General features: G+C 41.7%; 1 protein-coding gene across 1 annotated transcript in view; it reads right to left on the reverse strand.

Annotated features, from left to right (window-relative positions):
- Nucleotides 1-21,816, reverse strand: part of CACNG3 (calcium voltage-gated channel auxiliary subunit gamma 3) — a 108,311-nt gene extending 86,495 nt beyond the window's left edge. The window contains exon 1 of the mRNA XM_006148294.2: nt 20,636-21,816. Within this exon, the coding sequence (XP_006148356.1) occupies nt 20,636-20,846 (211 nt within the window). The 5' untranslated portion in view covers nt 20,847-21,816. The remainder of the gene's footprint in view (nt 1-20,635) is intronic.
- Nucleotides 21,817-22,030: the final 214 nt, after the last annotated feature.

Here is a 22,030-nt window from a genome sequence, read left to right on the forward strand (position 1 = left end):
CACTTGTGAAAGAAATAAATAAAAACCACAAAAACAACAATTGCAAAAAAAAAAATAAAACCAAACACAAAAACTCACAAAATAATCAGTCCTGAGAATTGTCACCAAAGATAATGAGTCTGGTTCTTTGGTAGGGTCTCCAGTAGCTGTATCCTCAGCTTTGCCTTAGTCTTCCCTAAGGATTGGGAAGATTCTTAGGAACTAAGAGAATGATGGTAATTAGGGCCCAGATGATTCACTGCTGTTGGCACAACAATACAGATGAGTAGATTCTCTCCAGTTTTTTTTTTATTCCAGGAAAATGGAAATAACCAAAGCAAAAATAGTAATTCTGTGTGCCAGACATTTTTGCACATGCTATAGAAATATTTTTTAATGTTTTTAAAATTTTAACTTTATTTACTTATTTAGTTTATTTATTTGATTTTATTTTAATTTGACCAGAGAGGTACAGAGAAAGAGAGAAAGTGAGAAAGCAAGCTGCTGGGTCCAGGACTCAATCTGTGGTTGGCCATGTGGAAGTCTAGCACCCTTAACCACCATGCCACCTGCTGGCCCCATGCTATAGAAATATTAAACACTCATAGCAACTTTATAAGAAGGTACAATGGCAATCCCCATTTATAGATGGGAAAACTGACCTGGAGAGGTTAAGTAATGCACCCCAAGATCACACAGTCATATGTAGTTGACCTGGGATTTAATCCCAAGAAATCTGACACTGTACTGAAGAAACAAGGAAAAAAGGAGTGATTGTTTTTTTTTCTAGAAGAGTTCTTTTCCCCACACAGGACTTGTGCTTACAAAAAACCTAATTTTGTTCTGAAATGACCTGTTAAAAAACAATTTGAGCCCATCAGAAACTCCAGGAAAATACACTGAAGAGCCTAAGTGTAATGTAAACAACAATCCAACATGATTTTGAGTGACTGGTTTGGTGTTAGGAGGCTCTGTGTGAACATTTTTTCTTTCCGAATGACTCAGAGATTGTGACATTGAAACCACAAAGAGAAAAATATAATCCTAGAAAACAACTCAACTTGGCATTCAACATTAGCTACATGATCATAATAATGTTCATTGGTTTCCAAACTTCAGAATAGATCTATACCCCAACTGTGAAAGACATTGGTATAATTACTGAATAGAATGCAAATAAAATGAATCTTGATGAAAAAGTAAAAATACAACTGGCAGACATAGGTTGTGGAAGTGGAAAATGTAGATAGCCTCACTCTGTAAAGCCCAAAGCAAAAATGTTCTACCCAAGGTGAACGAAAAAAGAAATGAAGATTTATGTTATTTTTAAAAATTAGAAAGTTAATCAATACAGAAGGTAGAGTGAGTTAGCTAAACCCTCACCTATCATGGCAGAAAGTCAATACATTATAACTCAAGAAATAGAGGGATGAAAATATTATTTAGAGATAAGGATGTAACCATCAGAAGAATCGAATTAGAAATGCTTACAAGAAAAGCTTGTTCTGGGGATAGAGTGTGGAGTGAGGAATGACAAGTATCCCTGAGGTTGATGCTTGTCATTAAAAGCCCTTCAAGGCCTAGTCTGGTGGCATGGTCAGTAGCAAACTGAACGGCAGTGTTAGAAGCTACAGAGCTAACTGCAGGTCAGATCTGCAGGCTGGCTTGAAAATATGCAGGGTGCATGCATATGTATCCAAAATCCTGAGACCCTGGAGGCCTGGGGAAGAGGAATCCTGGTGCGAAGAGACCCTGTCCAGGGTGCTACTCTCTCTTTCATGTGTGCTCTCTATCATGAATAAAAATAAACTTAAATAGAAAGTCCTCCTATACAATTTGGTTTTCAAAATAGTATGCATACTTAACTGTCTTAATAAATAAAAAGATAATTATTAAGAAGCTTTTTCAGTAGTTTATGAAGAATAGAACTTGAAGAAAAAAAGACAACTTTCCTAATTTCTTTGATTTGTGCCACTGCAGCTGGGCCTGATATCTTATTTTTATTTTTTTTAAAAATAGTACCAGAGGTTGGGACCAGCAGTTAGCGTAATGGCTATGTTGCTGGACTCCCATGTAGTCAACCGTGGTTCGAGTCCTGGACCTGGTGGCTTCAAACTCACACCGGGTGCGTGTGCGTGCGTGCCCAAGATCCCAAGAGGAGAATGGAGGAGAAGGGATTGCGGCATGGCCATCCCCCCTCGGGGGTGATTTCTTGCTTTCTATCTTTCCGTCTCTCTCTGTCTGTCTGGCGAGCACACACACACCCTATAGCAAAAATCTCTCCAAAAAAAAAAAAAAATACCAGAGGTTGTGTGCATTTGGAACACACACACACACACACACACACACACACACACAGAATTCCCCAATGGGACATGGTCATCCTGCCACCACCCGCCCCCCCCAATCCTATCAGGACCCCAGGTACACAGGCACACATGTCTGTGTGCTCTCCAAGTCACTGGGTCTGGGACCCAAACCTAAAACATTAAGAGACCATGGGCTTGTCTTTAGGGGGAGAAATAAAGCAATGCTAATGAGATACTATTCTACTGTGCCCAGTCACGAAGAAGCGCCAGGGGAGGGTGAGGTAAAAGTTTTAGAGGGAGAGGAGGAAGGTCACAGGACAAAATATTCTTTCTGTGTTCTTCTGTGCAGCTGAGAAGAAAAGTCAGACACAGAAAACTCAAGAACATGTCACTCTTGGGCTCAAAATGCTCCAAAGGCTCCCAGTCCATCAGAATCAAAGTTCAAGTCCTTCCAACCTGGGGCCGGGTTGTGATAGAGTGCTTACACAATGCTCTGTGAGGCTAACCCACAGGAAAAGGCTCTGGTTTATGTCTGGAGACCTCCCTAAACACATCAGATGTATGCACATCCAACAATCCAGAGCTGCCTGAGGCTGGGGATGGATGGTGGCATCAAGACCCCTCTGCGGCTACTGTCTCTCTCTGAGTTTCTCTCACTTATCAAAGAAATAAATAGACTTAAAAAGAAAATAATTTCTTACAATTCTCTTCAAGGCCTCACATGACCAGGCCTCAGGGATCTTCTGCTTTTCTTTTTCTGATTCCCCCTCTCCAGTCAATTGGCTTCCTTCAATATCCCAGGAACATTTCTACCTCCAGATCTTTACACTGGCAGTTCCTTCTGCCTGGAATGTCCCTCCCTAAATGGCCACTTGCCATAATTCCTCACCTCCTTCCTAATTTGAGTTAAATGTCACCTTCTCAGGGAAGCCTACCTTGAACACACTGTTTACCATGTCAACCTCCTTAGCACCCCTTTCTTGCTTTAGGGTAGTTTGGATGAAGTCCATATGCCAGAGTAAGATTATCTATTTATTAAGCCAATGAGATGTCACTGCATCTGAGCTCCAGGGACTCTAATTGGAAAATCATTTTGGGGGTGGCCCAGACCTGACTTCCTTGGTCCAGCCATTCTCCTAGAACCCAATTCCTGCCATCTCCCCACTGCTTGGGAGCTCAGCCATCACTCACCACAGAGTAAAAGAGCAGAAAAGAGCAATTACTATGCTGAACAGCACACCTTTGATTCAGATTAACATCATTCCCTTTTGATTCCATCTCTTTAGTTTTCTCTAAACACCTAGAGCATTTTTGATTGCATGCCAGATTCCTTTTCAGCGAAAAGTAATATGTTGGGGGTAAAAAAAAAATCAGGATTTACTTAGCAATACATATTTTAAGACATTTAAAGCTGGTAAACAGCTAATTGATTTTTACCATCCTGTAATTTGCAAAGGGTCAAAATGATTTGTTGTGAATATGCATCTGTATTAACTGCTCTATGCCAGAACCAATTTCCACAGGTGACAGTAGAATTGCATAATGGATGAGGTGGTGGAAGGCACCTCGACAGGTACCCATGAATTTTAGAATTGCTTTAACTTAACAGGTAGGCTTTATTGTATTCTAGGGCAGTGAAGCATGATGCAGACCAGCATATGCTATAGAATGCAAAGTGGTGGAAATTCCATTTCTCAAACCCACAGGTAACCAAATATACATAGACTCTTAGGCACAAGGAATAGAAACAGTGTCTGCTGGATTTATGCACAATATGTTCATACAACGTGTGTTTTCTTTTTTCTTTCTCCAAGTTTGCACCCAGGGTATTGAGGAATTTTAAAATAAGACCGTTGAACTACTTTGGATAATCTTTGGGGACAAAATGTTAGATAACGGATGGCAAATAACATAGCTTTTTTTTCAAGACTGAAAAACCAGATTTTCTCAAATTACAGGCTGCTGAATTACAAACAACTGTAGTTGAGATTATAGAATATATTCTTAAAAGGGTAGTTTGTAAGCACTTAAGAGCAGAGCAGTAATGGTTGGGGATTAGCATAGGCTCATTAGAGAAGTTCAAGGTAATTGAATTACTTTCTCACCAGCAGCAAATTCAATGTGTGTTTGCTGAGCATCTACTACACACCAGGCTCAGGTTCTAGACTGGTATCAGGAAAATGGGGTAGAGTTTTTGGATGGCAACAAGATATTCTATAACATTTCCTACAACATGCAGGTTAAAAAGGTGGATAGATGATGTTAGGTGTTGTCTGATCCCACCTCATTCCAGTTGCCCGTTTCTGGTCCACCTAAACCCAAGGGTAGTAAGAACCAGGCCTGGTGGTCCATTTGTCTATTACATGTCTGGTTTACTTCAAAGATGGTTTTGGCCCTCTCAGTACTGCATGAAAACCCAGCTGCAGATCACCTATGTAACAGTTATCCAAGTCATCTACCAGGAAGTGGAGAAGGAAGCTGGGGTGGAGATGGAGGTGAGGTAGAGGTGGAGGTGGGTTGAGGTGCAATCCTCTGCCTAACACATCATTTGAAGCTCAATGAAGTCAAATAAATAAGATGTTTACGTTTATTTCTCAGGAAGTGGATAATCATGAATCTTAATGGTGTCTCCAAGTTTGTCAACACCCCAGATGGGAGAATCTCCGATACTTTGTGCCCCTGCACCTTCTCAGAGTCCTTGTTCTTCTGACTTCTAAAAGATTGCTATTAGTTTTGTTTGTGTGTTTTGCTATTACCCTTTTTAAGAAAAACTTATAAATATATTTTATAATTATTTATTTATTTTTATTTACTCATTCGTTTATTTTAATTTGACCAGAGAAAGACACAGAGAAAGAGAGAAAGTGAGAAAACAAGCCACCAAGCCCGGGACTTGAACTATGGTCAGTCACATAAGAATGTCCAGTGCCTTAACCACCATGTCACCCACTATTACCAAGAAAAACTCACATATGACCTCCAGAGGCAGTAAACATTAAGAGACCATGGGCTTGTCTTTAGGGGGAGAAATAAAGCAATGCTAATGAGATACTATTCTACTGTGCCCAGTCACGAAGAAGCGCCAGGGGAGGGTGAGGTAAAAGTTTTAGAGGGAGAGGAGGAAGGTCACAGGACAAAATATTCTTTCTGTGTTCTTCTGTGCAGCTGAGAAGAAAAGTCAGACACAGAAAACTCAAGAACATGTCACTCTTGGGCTCAAAATGCTCCAAAGGCTCCCAGTCCATCAGAATCAAAGTTCAAGTCCTTCCAACCTGGGGCCGGGTTGTGATAGAGTGCTTACACAATGCTCTGTGAGGCTAACCCACAGGAAAAGGCTCTGGTTTATGTCTGGAGACCTCCCTAAACACATCAGATGTATGCACATCCAACAATCCAGAGCTGCCTGAGGCTGGGGATGGATGGTGGCATCAAGACCCCTCTGCGGCTACTGTCTCTCTCTGAGTTTCTCTCACTTATCAAAGAAATAAATAGACTTAAAAAGAAAATAATTTCTTACAATTCTCTTCAAGGCCTCACATGACCAGGCCTCAGGGATCTTCTGCTTTTCTTTTTCTGATTCCCCCTCTCCAGTCAATTGGCTTCCTTCAATATCCCAGGAACATTTCTACCTCCAGATCTTTACACTGGCAGTTCCTTCTGCCTGGAATGTCCCTCCCTAAATGGCCACTTGCCATAATTCCTCACCTCCTTCCTAATTTGAGTTAAATGTCACCTTCTCAGGGAAGCCTACCTTGAACACACTGTTTACCATGTCAACCTCCTTAGCACCCCTTTCTTGCTTTAGGGTAGTTTGGATGAAGTCCATATGCCAGAGTAAGATTATCTATTTATTAAGCCAATGAGATGTCACTGCATCTGAGCTCCAGGGACTCTAATTGGAAAATCATTTTGGGGGTGGCCCAGACCTGACTTCCTTGGTCCAGCCATTCTCCTAGAACCCAATTCCTGCCATCTCCCCACTGCTTGGGAGCTCAGCCATCACTCACCACAGAGTAAAAGAGCAGAAAAGAGCAATTACTATGCTGAACAGCACACCTTTGATTCAGATTAACATCATTCCCTTTTGATTCCATCTCTTTAGTTTTCTCTAAACACCTAGAGCATTTTTGATTGCATGCCAGATTCCTTTTCAGCGAAAAGTAATATGTTGGGGGTAAAAAAAAAATCAGGATTTACTTAGCAATACATATTTTAAGACATTTAAAGCTGGTAAACAGCTAATTGATTTTTACCATCCTGTAATTTGCAAAGGGTCAAAATGATTTGTTGTGAATATGCATCTGTATTAACTGCTCTATGCCAGAACCAATTTCCACAGGTGACAGTAGAATTGCATAATGGATGAGGTGGTGGAAGGCACCTCGACAGGTACCCATGAATTTTAGAATTGCTTTAACTTAACAGGTAGGCTTTATTGTATTCTAGGGCAGTGAAGCATGATGCAGACCAGCATATGCTATAGAATGCAAAGTGGTGGAAATTCCATTTCTCAAACCCACAGGTAACCAAATATACATAGACTCTTAGGCACAAGGAATAGAAACAGTGTCTGCTGGATTTATGCACAATATGTTCATACAACGTGTGTTTTCTTTTTTCTTTCTCCAAGTTTGCACCCAGGGTATTGAGGAATTTTAAAATAAGACCGTTGAACTACTTTGGATAATCTTTGGGGACAAAATGTTAGATAACGGATGGCAAATAACATAGCTTTTTTTTCAAGACTGAAAAACCAGATTTTCTCAAATTACAGGCTGCTGAATTACAAACAACTGTAGTTGAGATTATAGAATATATTCTTAAAAGGGTAGTTTGTAAGCACTTAAGAGCAGAGCAGTAATGGTTGGGGATTAGCATAGGCTCATTAGAGAAGTTCAAGGTAATTGAATTACTTTCTCACCAGCAGCAAATTCAATGTGTGTTTGCTGAGCATCTACTACACACCAGGCTCAGGTTCTAGACTGGTATCAGGAAAATGGGGTAGAGTTTTTGGATGGCAACAAGATATTCTATAACATTTCCTACAACATGCAGGTTAAAAAGGTGGATAGATGATGTTAGGTGTTGTCTGATCCCACCTCATTCCAGTTGCCCGTTTCTGGTCCACCTAAACCCAAGGGTAGTAAGAACCAGGCCTGGTGGTCCATTTGTCTATTACATGTCTGGTTTACTTCAAAGATGGTTTTGGCCCTCTCAGTACTGCATGAAAACCCAGCTGCAGATCACCTATGTAACAGTTATCCAAGTCATCTACCAGGAAGTGGAGAAGGAAGCTGGGGTGGAGATGGAGGTGAGGTAGAGGTGGAGGTGGGTTGAGGTGCAATCCTCTGCCTAACACATCATTTGAAGCTCAATGAAGTCAAATAAATAAGATGTTTACGTTTATTTCTCAGGAAGTGGATAATCATGAATCTTAATGGTGTCTCCAAGTTTGTCAACACCCCAGATGGGAGAATCTCCGATACTTTGTGCCCCTGCACCTTCTCAGAGTCCTTGTTCTTCTGACTTCTAAAAGATTGCTATTAGTTTTGTTTGTTTGTTTTGCTATTACCCTTTTTAAGAAAAACTTATAAATATATTTTATAATTATTTATTTATTTTTATTTACTCATTCGTTTATTTTAATTTGACCAGAGAAAGACACAGAGAAAGAGAGAAAGTGAGAAAACAAGCCACCAAGCCCGGGACTTGAACTATGGTCAGTCACATAAGAATGTCCAGTGCCTTAACCACCATGTCACCCACTATTACCAAGAAAAACTCACATATGACCTCCAGAGGCAGTATTTCTTCACAGCCAAATGCTATAATGTCTAAATCTTATTGGGTTTATCATTTCTCTTCCCTGGCCTTGCTTTTTGGATTAGGAATCAAAATTGACAAAGATTGGGCTAATTATTTTTCACAGTATTTCCGGTTGTTGAATGATTCAGAGCCAGTCACTGACACCAGGCTCTCCTTGGCCTAAGGTGGGAAGGTAGGAGGAGACCCTCCCACTAGTCCTTAGCCCTTACATTAAGGCAGTGCAGTGTGTTGGTTAGGGTGAGGCTATGGTTCACATCTTAGCCCTGTCACCTCTTAGAAATATCATCTTGTGTAAAATCCTTCAACACTATGAGCCTAAGTGTTCTTGCTGGTAGAACTGGACAACTATGAACAGTCAAAGCTATTATGAGAATTAGTGAGCTCTATTTATGTTATATTTGTCCACATGCCTCACGTATATTATAGTTAGTGAAAGGCAGTGGAGAGAACGGTTTGAATCCCAGCTCTGCCTTATTAACCATGTGCCTCTCTTTGAAAAATGGGAATGATGGTAATCTCTACATCCCAAAGAAGTCACAGGGATAAATAATAATTTTAAAGTGCTTACTTAGAACAGTGCTTGGCATATAGTGTGTGTCTGTTAAATAAATAAGTGCTCAGGGGCTGGCCCAGAAATGAATGTTCAATCTGCCACAATAATCACATCTTTGTACACAGAGGGTGCTCATTTAGTGTTAGCTGTGTATTATTTTTACTAGTTTCTTGGCATCTTTTTCTGGGGTTCTCATAGGCTATCCTTTCCTTCTATACCTTCCTTGGAAGTAGTCTCTAGGATCCATAAGAGCACCTCACTTGCTTATTGATCCCAAGAAGAAAGGCAAGGTTACCCTGGAAGGGGTCTACCTTATAAAAACCCAGGAAGTAGGCTGCAGATGAGTCTCCTGCCTTACAGAAAGATCTTCTGGACTGGAGACCTTCCAGTACTAGATATTGCATCATTTTGGAACAAGCTTCTGAGTAGATTCTCAAAACACTAGTTAAATACTGAATTCACCTTCTCTTTCATCTCTGCTTTTTCTCAACTTTCACTGGTTCCTCTGTTCTTGCAAGTGTTAGTGCGACTTAGGGTGATCACTTTCCCTCTTTGTACTTGTCAGGTTTTCTCATAAACATGTTCATTCCCATATTTATCATGACATTCCATGAACGTACTGAACCTCATCCATGGGACTCTGCAGATGAGTACCAGTTTCTAGACTCCCAACACTAGCTGAACCTCCACTTTTTTCATCCTCACCTACCAGTGGCCTTGTCTCATGGAGGCTATTGTCAAAATGGTCTCTAGTGGCCCTTTCTTCTCATTTCTTTTCAGTGGAAACACTACATCCCAAAGCTTTCTTCTCTTGCTAGCCCCAACAGATACTCTTCCCTGTGTACCTGATTGGGGACTATGCTTTCCTGGAGGACATTAGAGAAGAGAGTATCTCATTGGTTTTCAACTTCTTCGTGTCTCAGGAAGAGGGCAAGAATCATGTGAATGAAGAACGAGAATTCTCCAGGAACTTTATAAAGACAGAATAACTGGTCAGATGAAGAGTCTACGATGAAAGTAAATGGGGCAAAAAAAGGGAAAAGCAATTCAATACTCTTGGGAAAACAAAGAGACCTTCTAGAAATTAAAAATTCAGATTCCTATATATTTCTGCAGTGAGATGTAGCAGGGGTGGGCAAACTTTATTTTTCTGGAAATGGTCCAAGAGTTAATATGTTAGCCTTTATAGCCCAAGCAGGAAAATTAAGGATAGTATGCACATACATAAATAATAAGAGAGAAAACACATTTCCATAAATTTTTTATTGACATCATTCAGGATTATGGATGCTGCAATTTGAATTTTATATCGCCTTTATGTGTCATAAAATATTACTGGATATTAATTAATATTTTAACCATTAAAAATATACAAAGTAGTCTTCATTAGTGGATTATACAGAAATAAGCAATGGGCTCAATTTGGCCTTGCCTTAGTTTGCCCATCCCTGACAAATAGTCATGCATCACGGAATACGAGGGAACTTCAAATGCTTTGTGGAAAAGTGGGGTGAAAATATGAGTTTATTTTGGTGCAAAATTTATGTACAGTTTTCTCATCATACACATTTTCAATGAAATTTTCAAAGACCCTGAGCTTTCAACTCTCAGGATTTTGTAGACAAAAATGTCATTATTTATACGTCTTAATGCAGTGGGGACATAAACATGCAACAACTTATTGTGGCTTTCAACTATATTGTGTCAAATCTTTTGTTAGGTTAATGTTATTTGGGATGATTTTTATAGCTTTTCTTTCACTTTTGGTTGTTAAAGCTTCCAGTTCTGCCTAAAGCTTACAACTGCATATCATATTTAAAGGTCTATGCTTGCTCCTCCCTCCTTCTATTCTAGTGTCTGCAGTGTGTTGTGGCAGGGAGCAGGAGGGAAGAAAAGGCAGTCAGTCACTGTCTCTTCACTTCGCTAGGTGAGGTTGCAGACTGTTTTGTTTGTTGGTATGCTTGGTTTTCTTTTTCTTTTTTCTTTCTTTCTTTTTTTTTTTTTTTTTTTTTGGAGAGGTTTTTGCTATAGGGTGCGTGCACTCGCCAGACAGAGAGAGAGAGACATAGAGACAGAAAGCGAGAAATCACCCCCTTCCCTGGGGGGATGGTCATGCCGCAATCCCTTGTCCTCCATTCTCCTCCCAGGATCTTGGGCATGCATGCACACATGCCCAGCATGAGTTTTAAGCCACTGGGTCCGGGACGCGAACCGTGGTCGACTACGTGGGAGTCCAGCGACATAGCCATTATGCTAACTGCTGGTTCCCTTGTTAGTATGCTTCTTTAGCTAAACCCATGGCCAGGGTTCTCTATGTGGCAGGGTCACATGTTGAATCTCTTGTGGAAGAACATATGTTGGTTATTGGAGGGCCCCATGATGCCTTCTCATTGCAGCTTCCTTTCCTGATGTGGAATACCTGACTCTGGTCCAGTCTTTTCCATTCTACTTTGCTTCCAACATTGGCAACTTAAAGTCCCAGCTGCTGGGGCTGCAGTCAGCCCATGCAGTGGCTTATAAATGGTTGTCTGTTTGTTTGTTTGTTTGTTTTTGGTCAGCCCCATCACCTAGTGTGTAAGGAAGTCAGATCCCACATAGCCAACCAACCATGGTTCAAATCCTCCCTGGTAGATTGAAAAATAGGCCAGGCATATATGCGTGTGTGTGTGTGTGCATGTGTGTGTGTATGTGTATGCCTAAAATCCCAACAGGATGGAGAAATAGAGGAGAAGGGATTGCTGTGTGGCCTTTTGGTGAGGGGTGCTTCCCTCTCCACCCTTTCTTTGTGTCTCTCTCTGGAGAGCATGAATCCTCTAGAAAAAAAAAAAAACTAAAAAAAAAATGTTTCCTTTTAATGAGAGTGTGGGAGGAAAAAAAGGGAAAGAACAGGAGGGAGAGGGTTGAGTATCTAAACTTTTAAAAAGTTTCTTTCATGAGAGAGAGAGAGAGAGAGAGAGAGAGAGAGAGAAGAACAAGCACTCTCAATAGGTTTTAATGTCACAATATCCGCCACTCATTGCCCTGGCTCAGAGTTGCATGGCACAGTGTGCATGCACCTGTGTCCAGGTTGAGTGGAGAACTGAACCTGGGATCTTCCATACAGATCCAACGTCACTTGGGCAACACATTACTGCCACACTACCAAGCCAGCTGAGATAGGTGTTTCTGATGGAGTTTTGCCATGTTGCCGTCCTGCTCCAGTCTTCCAGCTAGCTAGGACCACAGGTGCATGCCACCAAACCTGATTTGTTTAGATTGTGCCAGGAACAGAACTCAGACCTCCAATGTGGCCTCAGCCACCATGAAGTCTTGCGCTCCTGCTTGTACAACTGGGTCTAGGTCCTGTAAACATTTTAAAAAGATTCACCCCCCATCCCTTTAGATAGACTGGACCAAGGTACATGGTTTAGTGAGTGGAATGTGTGGGCTAACTTTCAATCCTGTCTTGACCCCTAAGTCAGGCAGTCTTGCATAAGACAACATCTTCACATCACATAGTCCTGGCCTGGGTCTTCTTGGCTAATATGCTGCTCTCTTAGGTGGGATACTGACACACTGGCTTAAAGTCGACTATCCCCACCAGTTCTAGCCAATTCACAAACCTCACCATTCCCCAGACTTCCCCATTGCCATGCCTTCTCTTGGCCCTGCTGATCTTCCTCCAACTCCCTTGCTGAGGTAGGTGCAGGGCAGATGAGCTGTTGTGCTGCCCGAGGGAGTGTCCAATCCCGCAAGCAGATGCCTGTCTCCCACATTCCCAGGCACTCTTAATTGTTATGAATGATTCTTTTTGGAGCCACAGTAACTCACTGAAGAACTGAAAGAAATGAGGGGCAGGAGAGTGCCGATATAAGGAAATTAATTTATAGTTTTTGCTAGTAAATGGATTCAATACTGCCTAAAATGAATAAATTGAGAACTAATAGTTAACCTATTATTTAAAGGTATGAAGGAATGAAGGAACCACAAGAACTAAAACAGAAACAGTTGAAAGTACTTGTTATTATATTTTTGGTTCCCCATTTGATAAGCAAGGAATACACAGTGGTTAAGCAACTTCCAAGGTTTCACAGTCAGTAAATGCCAGGATCCAGGCCAGATCCCAGGTCCACCTGATCCCAAAGCTCCTTCTATTATCTAATATTCTCTGTGGTCCCTCACAAATTACTAATGCCCCACCGGTTCCTACATAGAAAAGGGGTGCTCTGGCAGGGGCTATGGGGAGGATGGGAAAAAGACACCTGTTTCTAGGCTTCTCTTTAACCTTAGAAACTTTGTTTTCACTATAAGCACTTTCATATGTCAAGCATAATTTTCAGATTATTGAAAACATAATTCTCCTTAGATACATAGTGAGCTCATAGAAACTTTTAGTCAACTCAATAATAAGGAAGCCAGAAGGATGACAAAAATGGTTCAAAGGAGAATGTCATAGTTTACTTTCAGCTAAAAAAATAAGTCCTGAAATAATATTTCTAAGTTAGGTGTAAAATTGATTAATGTCCTAGAGGGCAGCAATAAATCCAGAATACTTGGGGCTATAGCCGCTAATGAACAGAAATAATGTGCACCTCTACTGAACAAAAAATTTATGTCTATTTTTCCAGTTTTTTACAAGCAAACATCTAACTATACAGCAACTGGGTCCGACTCTATAATAAAATCTAAGCCAAACAAAGTTATATTCCTCCAAAGAATCAGACTACCCCTTAGGTAAGCTTGCTGCATACAGCTCTATGAGAACACTAAAAGAATGCAGTCAACTTTTTGCCTGACTTCCTAATCTTTTTGATATATACTAAATAGCCATACAAATAACCCACACTAGTTATTCAACCTTGGGATACAGGTTACTTGCCATTATTCTAACCCAAAAGATACAATTTCAAATGATGAAACACACAAAAGCATTTTCCAAGCATCTGCTTCTTATGATGGAGGAATCCTATGGTCAGAAGGTAGAGAGCTGGATTTAATGTAAAAAGAAGAGAGGGTTTTACTACCAATGATGACACAAATAGGGATAAGACTCAAATGTGTATGTGTGTGTGTTATATGTGTGTGTGTGTGTGTGTGTGTATTTAGAGAGACATTTTTGCTATAGGGCACATGTACTCACTGGAGAGACAAAGAGATAGAAGTGAGAAATCACCCGCTGGGAGGGTGACCATGCTGCCATTCCTTCTCCTCCATTCTCCTCTCAGGATTTTGAGCATGCACACATGCAGGCCCAGCGTGAGTTTCAAGTCATTGGGTCTGGGACTCAAACCACAGTTGGCCAGGTGGGAGTCCAGGGACATAACCATTACACCATCTGCTGGTCCCAAGACTCAAAATATTTAGTGAGGAGTAAGATACAAAACCAGTCAATCAGGAAAGATAGATGTCTTCATAGGGTTGGTGTGGAGTCATGATTATACCTGCTTAGCCAGCCTCTTGGTCCTTTACATGGTGGATCTTAGGGAAGTCTGGGAGGTCTCAGGAAGGGCTAGGATGGCTATAGTGGAGAGGGGGAGATGGTAGGAAACTTGGGCCAGATGTTGTCTACCAACAGGTAGTGAAGTATTTCAACATTCTACCACCAGTAAGGCTATATGGGCATGTTCTGGCTGAATGTTAGTCATTCTCATACTCCAGTCTCTACCATTTGCCCAATCTTGACTCGAACCACAAACAGTCATGGTCATCTAATCCTGCCTTGAAGCTGTAGTCAACTTCTCCCTTTCATCTTTTGTTTGTTTGTTTGTTTGTTTGTTTGTTTGTTTTTAGATTGTTTTTGCCATAGGGTGCATGTGCTTACTAGAGAAAGACAGAGACAGAGAGAGAAGAAGGATAGTGAGAAGTCATCCTCTAGGGGAGAGGGTCACATTCCCTTCTCTTTCATTCTTCTCTTGGGATTTTGGGCATGTATGCACATGCACCTGGTGTGTTTTTCAGGCCACCAGGTCCACGACTTGAACCACAGAGTCAGCCATGTTGGATCCAGTGCCTTAACCACCATACCACCTGCTGACCTTCTCTTTAATCTTTCTCTTGGAATTTGGGGCCAATAGGGAAAGTACAGAGAAACAGACAGGGAGAGGTCATCAGTAGGGGAGAGAATGGGAAAGTTCTAAGACATTCTTTAGCCTTGTCTAAGGGAAGGCACAGAAATTACTAGTTGGTACTCTCTTTAAGATCTAGGAATATCAGTGCCCCCACCAACAAGAATCTCTGTCTTTATAGAGTTTATATTCTACTGAGAAAAGATAGGAGATTTGAAAAGTGTGAGATAATAATATATGTAACATCACCTAGCACAGGGCTTGGCACATAGGAAGTACTCAATAATGTTATGTCTTTCTCTCACCCCCCATCTTCAACCACATCTTTGCAGCTTTCCTGAAGGCTTCTGAACACATAAATAAAGCTGGAACCCCATCTGGCTGAAAAAGTCAACCATCTGGAGATTTGGAAATATGGGGGAATTTCTAATGACTGGCTAATTTTTTTCAGTTTTTCAGCCAGATGTTTGGTGTCATCCAGGCCCATCTGTAGCAGAAATAGCAGTTTGTTGAACCTCTTTTCATAATTTTAAGTTCCCCGTTCTAAAATCCTAAATTGGTTTTCTTTTCTTAGTAGGCAATTTTTGAATCAATTAATGAGGTGATTATTGGGTTATAAAAAGTAATTCAGGAGTCAAGTATGAAAGTAACAAAAATTTGTATGAAAGGGCAATTTATCCCACAAATATGTCTAATTATTATATGTTAATTTTAGAATATTAAATAAATAAATAAAGAGAGAAGGTAGGGAGACTTAGACAATTTTCAGGGCTCAAACTGGCAGTCCATGAACAAAATCAGATACAAAGTAAATTTATTTTGGCTGATACCATGTTTTTAAAAAGTTGAATGAGTTGTTCACATTTTAATCATCAAGAGATTTTGTATCTGGCTTTTATTTGGTTGGGATATTGGGCCACATTTGCTAAAAGTCAACTCAGACCAAATAGTAGTTTTTCTTTAGGTGGTGCTGTGGTTTTAATAAGTCCCCTCAAATTCATGTGTTGAAATTTGGTTGTGATGGTATTAGGAGGGTGGAAACACAATCAGACTAAGGGAATAAAAGCTGAAGCCTTTGGGAGGTGACTAGAATTAGATAAGGTAGTGGGGCAGGGTCTCCATGGCTAAATACTGCTGGGCTTATTAAGAGAGGGAGTGAGGCCAGAGTAGAGTTGGGGATGGACACAGATACATGCTTACTGTAGTTCTCACTACATGGTAGCCTGCACCACCTCAAGACTGCAGAGAGGCCCACCAACAAGAAGACCCTCACCAGATATGGTCCCTTGACCCCAGATCTCCAAATTATGAGCTAAATAAACCTATAGTTTTTATAGATTATCTTGTGTGGTATTCAGTTATTATTGACAGAAAAGTAGACCAAACAGACAGGCTTATGCCACCCAGTTTGCCATGGTACCCAATCACTCTCTATTGTCCCCACACTGAGACCAAGTATCAATTTCTATGTATTTCCTCAAATGTATTGCTCCTTTCCCTCTGATAGAATCAAGAGGATTGTAAAATGCTTGTTTTACACTTTACATCACCTGCCTAGTTCATATGGACATTTGGATTTGTTACTCTCTTAAGAAGTTCTTGTTTTAGCATTGGATACACTGAGGTCCAAAGGAGAAAAATAATATGCACATTCATGTAACTCGTTAGTGATGGAAATGTGATGATCACCCAGGGTTCCTTACTATGAGGCAATGGTCTTTCCACTATCTAAATACATTGCTTTGATTGTATCCAGGATGTCAAGATGTTTTCTTAATGAGAGAGTCACATATTGAACATGTTCTCATTCAAATTCACATGCTGCCATTGACAACACGCAGCAGGTTGGGGTACTACTTTATGAATGCCTTGCATGCTTTCCAGATAATGACTCAGGCATGCGTTTGGGTTTCTCAGTGTGGGTGTCTCTACATAGGTCGATTGTTTTTTCATTCACAACCTGTCCTTTGCTGCCTCTGAATTTGTGCCTGGCTGGTGGCTCCTGAGTCCCTGCTGATTTAGCACAGGCATGCTGAGGGTTCAGAGATCTGGGACTTCTGGATGGAAAGACCAATACGTCCGGGCATTCTTGAGAGCTAATATCTGTACCAGTAGTACACTATCCACCAGAGCATGAATTAATGTTCTCTAGCAAGTGCTCCGAGAAGCAGCATGACTTAGGTTATATATTGCCTGCTGAGTTTAGGTGCACGAGCTTAGGCAAGTTGTATAACTTCTCCAGGCCTCAGTTTCTTCATTTGAAAAAGAGAGTTACAATAGTACCCATATCATTGTGCTCCTCTGAAGATGAAAGAGTTAACATCTTCAAAATTCTTAGAACAGTGCTGGCACATAGGAAGTGCTAAATATAAATGATATTCTGGTGGATTTTAGAAATGAAAACTTCTCTTACTTCAGTGATGTGATCCTCCTTAATACACACGGTCATTTCTAAGACCTTTGTAAATATTCAGTACACGTAGGCTTTCACATCATAATTGCTAGGAGGATTTTTCAGAAAAATCAGAATTCTGATTATCCACCACGGATCTATAGAAGCAGGGAATCTACCTTTGAGTTCTGATGATCTATTTTTTTTTAAAGCTCTTCATGTGGTTTTGATGACTGGCTAAGTTTAGGAACAATCAATATAGTTTCTCATACTTCTTTCTCATTGGTGTTGGAGGACTCACTAATTGATAGCCCTTTGTGTTTCACACTGGATAATTACTCGTATTGAGGTAAAACCTGTCTTCCTCTGGCTCCTACTTCTACCCCCTTGAGAACAGAGTATTTCAAATCTCTCTTCCATATGACAGTCCTTCAGATATTCGCAGACAGCTGTCATGTCTCTCCTGAGCATTCTCTCCTTTTAGGCAAAATAGCCACAGTGTCTCATGGCACTTTAAAAAGTATGGAAGAACTGAGCCTTCTAATTTGATTTCTAGGAAAATTGAATTCCAAGACCCCCTACTTATCCTTTGATACTTAAAGAACTAGAAAATGAGGAAGTTGAGGCTCTGAGGTAGACAAGAGATACTGAATAGGGAAGGCTGTCCATCTTTATCTAGCAGAGGATGGAAATGCCTAGAATAGATGTTGCCGATTGCATGTGTCTTTCCATGCAGAAATTCGAGGCTCCTCAAATTCCTCAAACATGGATACATTCAGTGCATTAAGAAAAGTCTTGGCTTCACATTTCAGCCAGGCCCATCTACATGTTGGTTATAAGGGTATACACATAACTTTAAATGTATTGTGGTTCATTAAGATTTGTACATCTTACAGTATTTAATACTTTTTAAAATGAAAAAAAAAAATAGCCAGGCAAAATTTGTATGGAAACTGCACAGGTTTTCTCAAAAGGATTAATCTGAAGTTGAGGCTCTGAGGTAGACAAGAGATACTGAATAGGGAAGGCTGTCCATCTTTATCTAGCAGAGGATGGAAATGCCTAGAATAGATGTTGCCGATTGCATGTGTCTTTCCATGCAGAAATTCGAGGCTCCTCAAATTCCTCAAACATGGATACATTCAGTGCATTAAGAAAAGTCTTGGCTTCACATTTCAGCCAGGCCCATCTACATGTTGGTTATAAGGGTATACACATAACTTTAAATGTATTGTGGTTCATTAAGATTTGTACATCTTACAGTATTTAATACTTTTTAAAATGAAAAAAAAAAATTAGCCAGGCAAAATTGTATGGAAACTGCAACAGGTTTTCTCAAAAGGATTAATCTGCCCAAGGACATGGCTTCAAGTCGCCCAGTTCCTTCTTAATTCAATTTCTCACTTTCCCCACGAAGCCCCCAGAATGCCTAGGTGGGGTTTCAATTCTTGTACAAACTGTAGGTGTTGGACATGATGCTGGAGAAAACAATCAATGTATCTATGGAATGACCACTGGCTTAGTAGTAAGGAACTCTGGGTGACATTCACATTTCCATCACCAACAGTTACATGAATTGTGCATATTAATGTTTTGTCTTTGGACCTCAGTTTAACCAATGCTACAGTGAGAACTTCAGAAATTCTGAGAAAGGGTTCAAGAATTTTAGGTCTTATTTATTCTCTGAAAGATTTATGCTTTTATTAAACATAATGGAGGATGCCAAAATTAGTGTTTAATTGTGCATTCCCAGGTTTGGTTCCAAGAGAAGAATTGGAAATGACTAAACCATAGTATATATGGCATTTGGGGCTTGGGAGGATCTTTGGATTGTTTATGCCATCGCTAGAACTATGGAAGCACAAAAACACCCACCAAACCAGTTTACAAAGATAATTCAATTCCTTGTTATCGATAAAGGAAAGGGATTTAAAGGAGATTTCCCTAAGGTAAATGATTTCACCATATCCTATCACAAATAATCACAGATACTAGACTTTTGTTAATGTTTTGGAAATAATTATTCCAGAATTTTTGTCAGTACACCAGATACACTTATTCCAAATGAATTATTTCCCAGGTTACTAAACTGAGGGTGGGATAGAATGAATGTCTTAGCCAAGGTCACATATATAGTTTGCAGCATCACCCAGATTTCCTGACTTCACATGATCCTTGTTGCATTTAAAGTCACCCTTTTCTACCTGGGCTTCCCACCAGTTGCAAATGTGTATTGGAAAGAGAACCAATTGTAGTAGCGCTATAGTCAGGAGAGCAGTTGTTTAGAGTGTCAGGACATGGGAAGAAGGCCAGGGAATGATGCAATATTACACTAGCAAGTGATGTCATAGCATGATTTCCCAAGTAATTTACATAAATGCAAGTTCTCAAGCAGCTCTGACAAATGCCAGCCAGTGGGAATGCAGGTGTGGAAAACCAATGGCAAGCAGGGGAAGGGAGCATATAGGAAACCCAGATTTCTTTCCCCATCACTATGACAAGCTTCACAGATTCCCCAGAAGCCTGAGAACACCCCCTAATGCCCCTCTAATCCAGTGACTTCCTCAGGCACACAGGCTCCAAAGAGCTTTGCTTTTCTTCTTGATCTCTGTTTACTCCCAATGACATCCAGGCATTGTCCAGTGATGCTGAGGGTGGCTCCTGGCGTAGTGAAAGCAAGCATAGGAGTGAGATAGGGTACCCAAGGGCTTTAAGTTCTAAAACTGGCCTGTCTTCTTCCTTATAATTTAGAGCAAATCCTCTAATTTTTAGAATCAGAAGTTATGAAGTGTAATTCTTGGAGAATCAATCTTATGTAAATGTCATGGAAACATATTTGTTGGGTGGTTTAGGAATGAAGGCAGGTGGGTACCCAAAATAGGGAAACATGTATAAATGAGCAAGTTTTCTTACAATGTGTGTGAGAGAATTGGGGGTGGGAGGGAGGGGTCACATATGTTACCCTGGTACTAGTTGGCAATGGAAGTTCATGACAATATCTAGTTAACTCGAACTCAGAAGAAACTGAGACAAGTATGTTGAGAAATAAGGAAATAGCTCAGAATATGCTAGGCCAGGTCAGGGTCTCTCTCTCTCTCTCCCTCACTCCCTTCTTCCCATCTTCCCTTCTTTCTTTACTCCCCTCCCTCACTGAAATGCAATATAAGCCCAGCTAAAGACCCCATCACAATCCAGAGATCCAAGCATTTCACACTATTCCCAGGGATTTGGTATTTGAAGACTTTTCTCAACTGCAGAAGCTGCCTAGAGCATTTACAGAATCTCATCTCATGAAGCGTATACAAAAAAAAAAAAAAAAGGAAAGAAAGAAAGAAAAAGAAAAGAATCAACATAACACAAACCCTTCATCCCACACAGCGTCAGACTTGCTGGGAACAGAGTCTGGACACCTGCACATTCTCAGCAATAATTTGAACTATTCTCCTTTCCCCACCGCCTCCATCTCCTTGAACACCCACCAGAATATCAGAAACTGGCTTATTCAGAGCCATTGAGAGGAATTTGTAAATACCTTCTAGGCAGCAGGTCCTCCACAGCCCCGAATGGGTCATGACTTCTTCATTCTTCCTGCTGGTTTCATTGTCACTTGTAGATTTAGTCCTGCACACACCTCTGGAATATAACCAGTAGTCCGTGCCCACTGCAATGGTCATTAAGCTAAAAGCTGCAAAGGCTCCCACAGTGGTGATCAACATCTGGATACCTCGGTCACACATCCTCATAATTCTTCATGGTACTCTGGACGGCTGGGGGTTGGAGGGGGAGATTCAGTGCTGGAGGGAGAAATCACTCTGCAGCAGGGTAGCCTAGGACAGGCTCTTCCAAAAATTCAGGTCTCCTTTTGTCAGCATCCACGGGGACTTTGGGAAAGCTGGGATTTCCTGTCTGGAGCTCTCTCCAGTTCCCTGGGTTGCCTATGGCCCTCGGAAGGGTGCAGGCTCCAGGGGGTTGGTCCACATCACTGCCGCCTTCTGAGGATCCCTGGGTTCCTTTCATTCCTCAGGAGCTTGCTAAGGACGAGGGTCCGTGCAGGGCATGGCTCCGGAACCTGGAGCTGCCAGCTCTGTTTGAGATGCGCCTGGCTCCTCACAGCCCCAGGAGACTCAAGGCAAAGAAATCCAGAGAGGTCTGTGTGTGTGTGTGTGTGTGTGTGTGTGTGTGTGCGTGTGCGAGCGCGTGTGCTGGGGGTGAGGGCGGATGGCAAAAAATAGCACTGCTGGGAGGCGAGTCGCTGAGAAGAGTGTTCACTGCTTCCCCAGCCTCCCAGGAAAGCTCTCCGCCTGCTCCCGACACCTCCGCTCAAACTGGAGAAAAGACAGTCTTGGGGCGGGGGCCGGGTGGTTGCACTGGAGGGCAAAGGTCTCTGGTGCTGAAGGGACAGCTCCCCGCCTGTTGCCCTGCCTCTGTCTTCCTAACACCCGGCTTTACGGACGTGGTGCTGAAGGGACAGCTCCCTCCTGCGGCTGCACCCCCACCCTTCAAGCGCCCTGGCAAGGGATCTGGGATGCTGAAGGGTCAGTCCTCGGATCTTTCCCCTGTCGCTTCCTAGGCCAGCCAGTCGGCTGACTCTGCCTAGTCAAGCCATGCTCCGCGCAAAGTTTGGAAGCCCTGGGCAGAAAGAACCCCCCGCTCCTGGGCGTCGCAGCACGACCCTGTTCCTCCGCTCCGGGAAGGGTTAAGGGAAGGGGAAGGGGAAAGAAGCCCGCAGCGCACTCTGGCGCGCTCAGCGCCCACCCAGCGCCGCATTCTCCAATCAAACCTCCATCCCCCTCACCCCACCCTCGCCCCATGAGCCAGGCAAGTTTGCTTTTTGCTGCGGGAACCGTTGGAGACCGTTGGGGAGAGAGAAGACCCAAAAGACCGAGTCTTCTTAAAGGGACCGGTAGCTCCAGGCGACGGTTCTATG

This window comes from Tupaia chinensis, unplaced genomic scaffold, assembly GCF_000334495.1.
Source record: "Tupaia chinensis unplaced genomic scaffold, TupChi_1.0 Scaffold000231_2, whole genome shotgun sequence".
NCBI classification, from domain to species: Eukaryota; Metazoa; Chordata; class Mammalia; order Scandentia; family Tupaiidae; genus Tupaia; species Tupaia belangeri.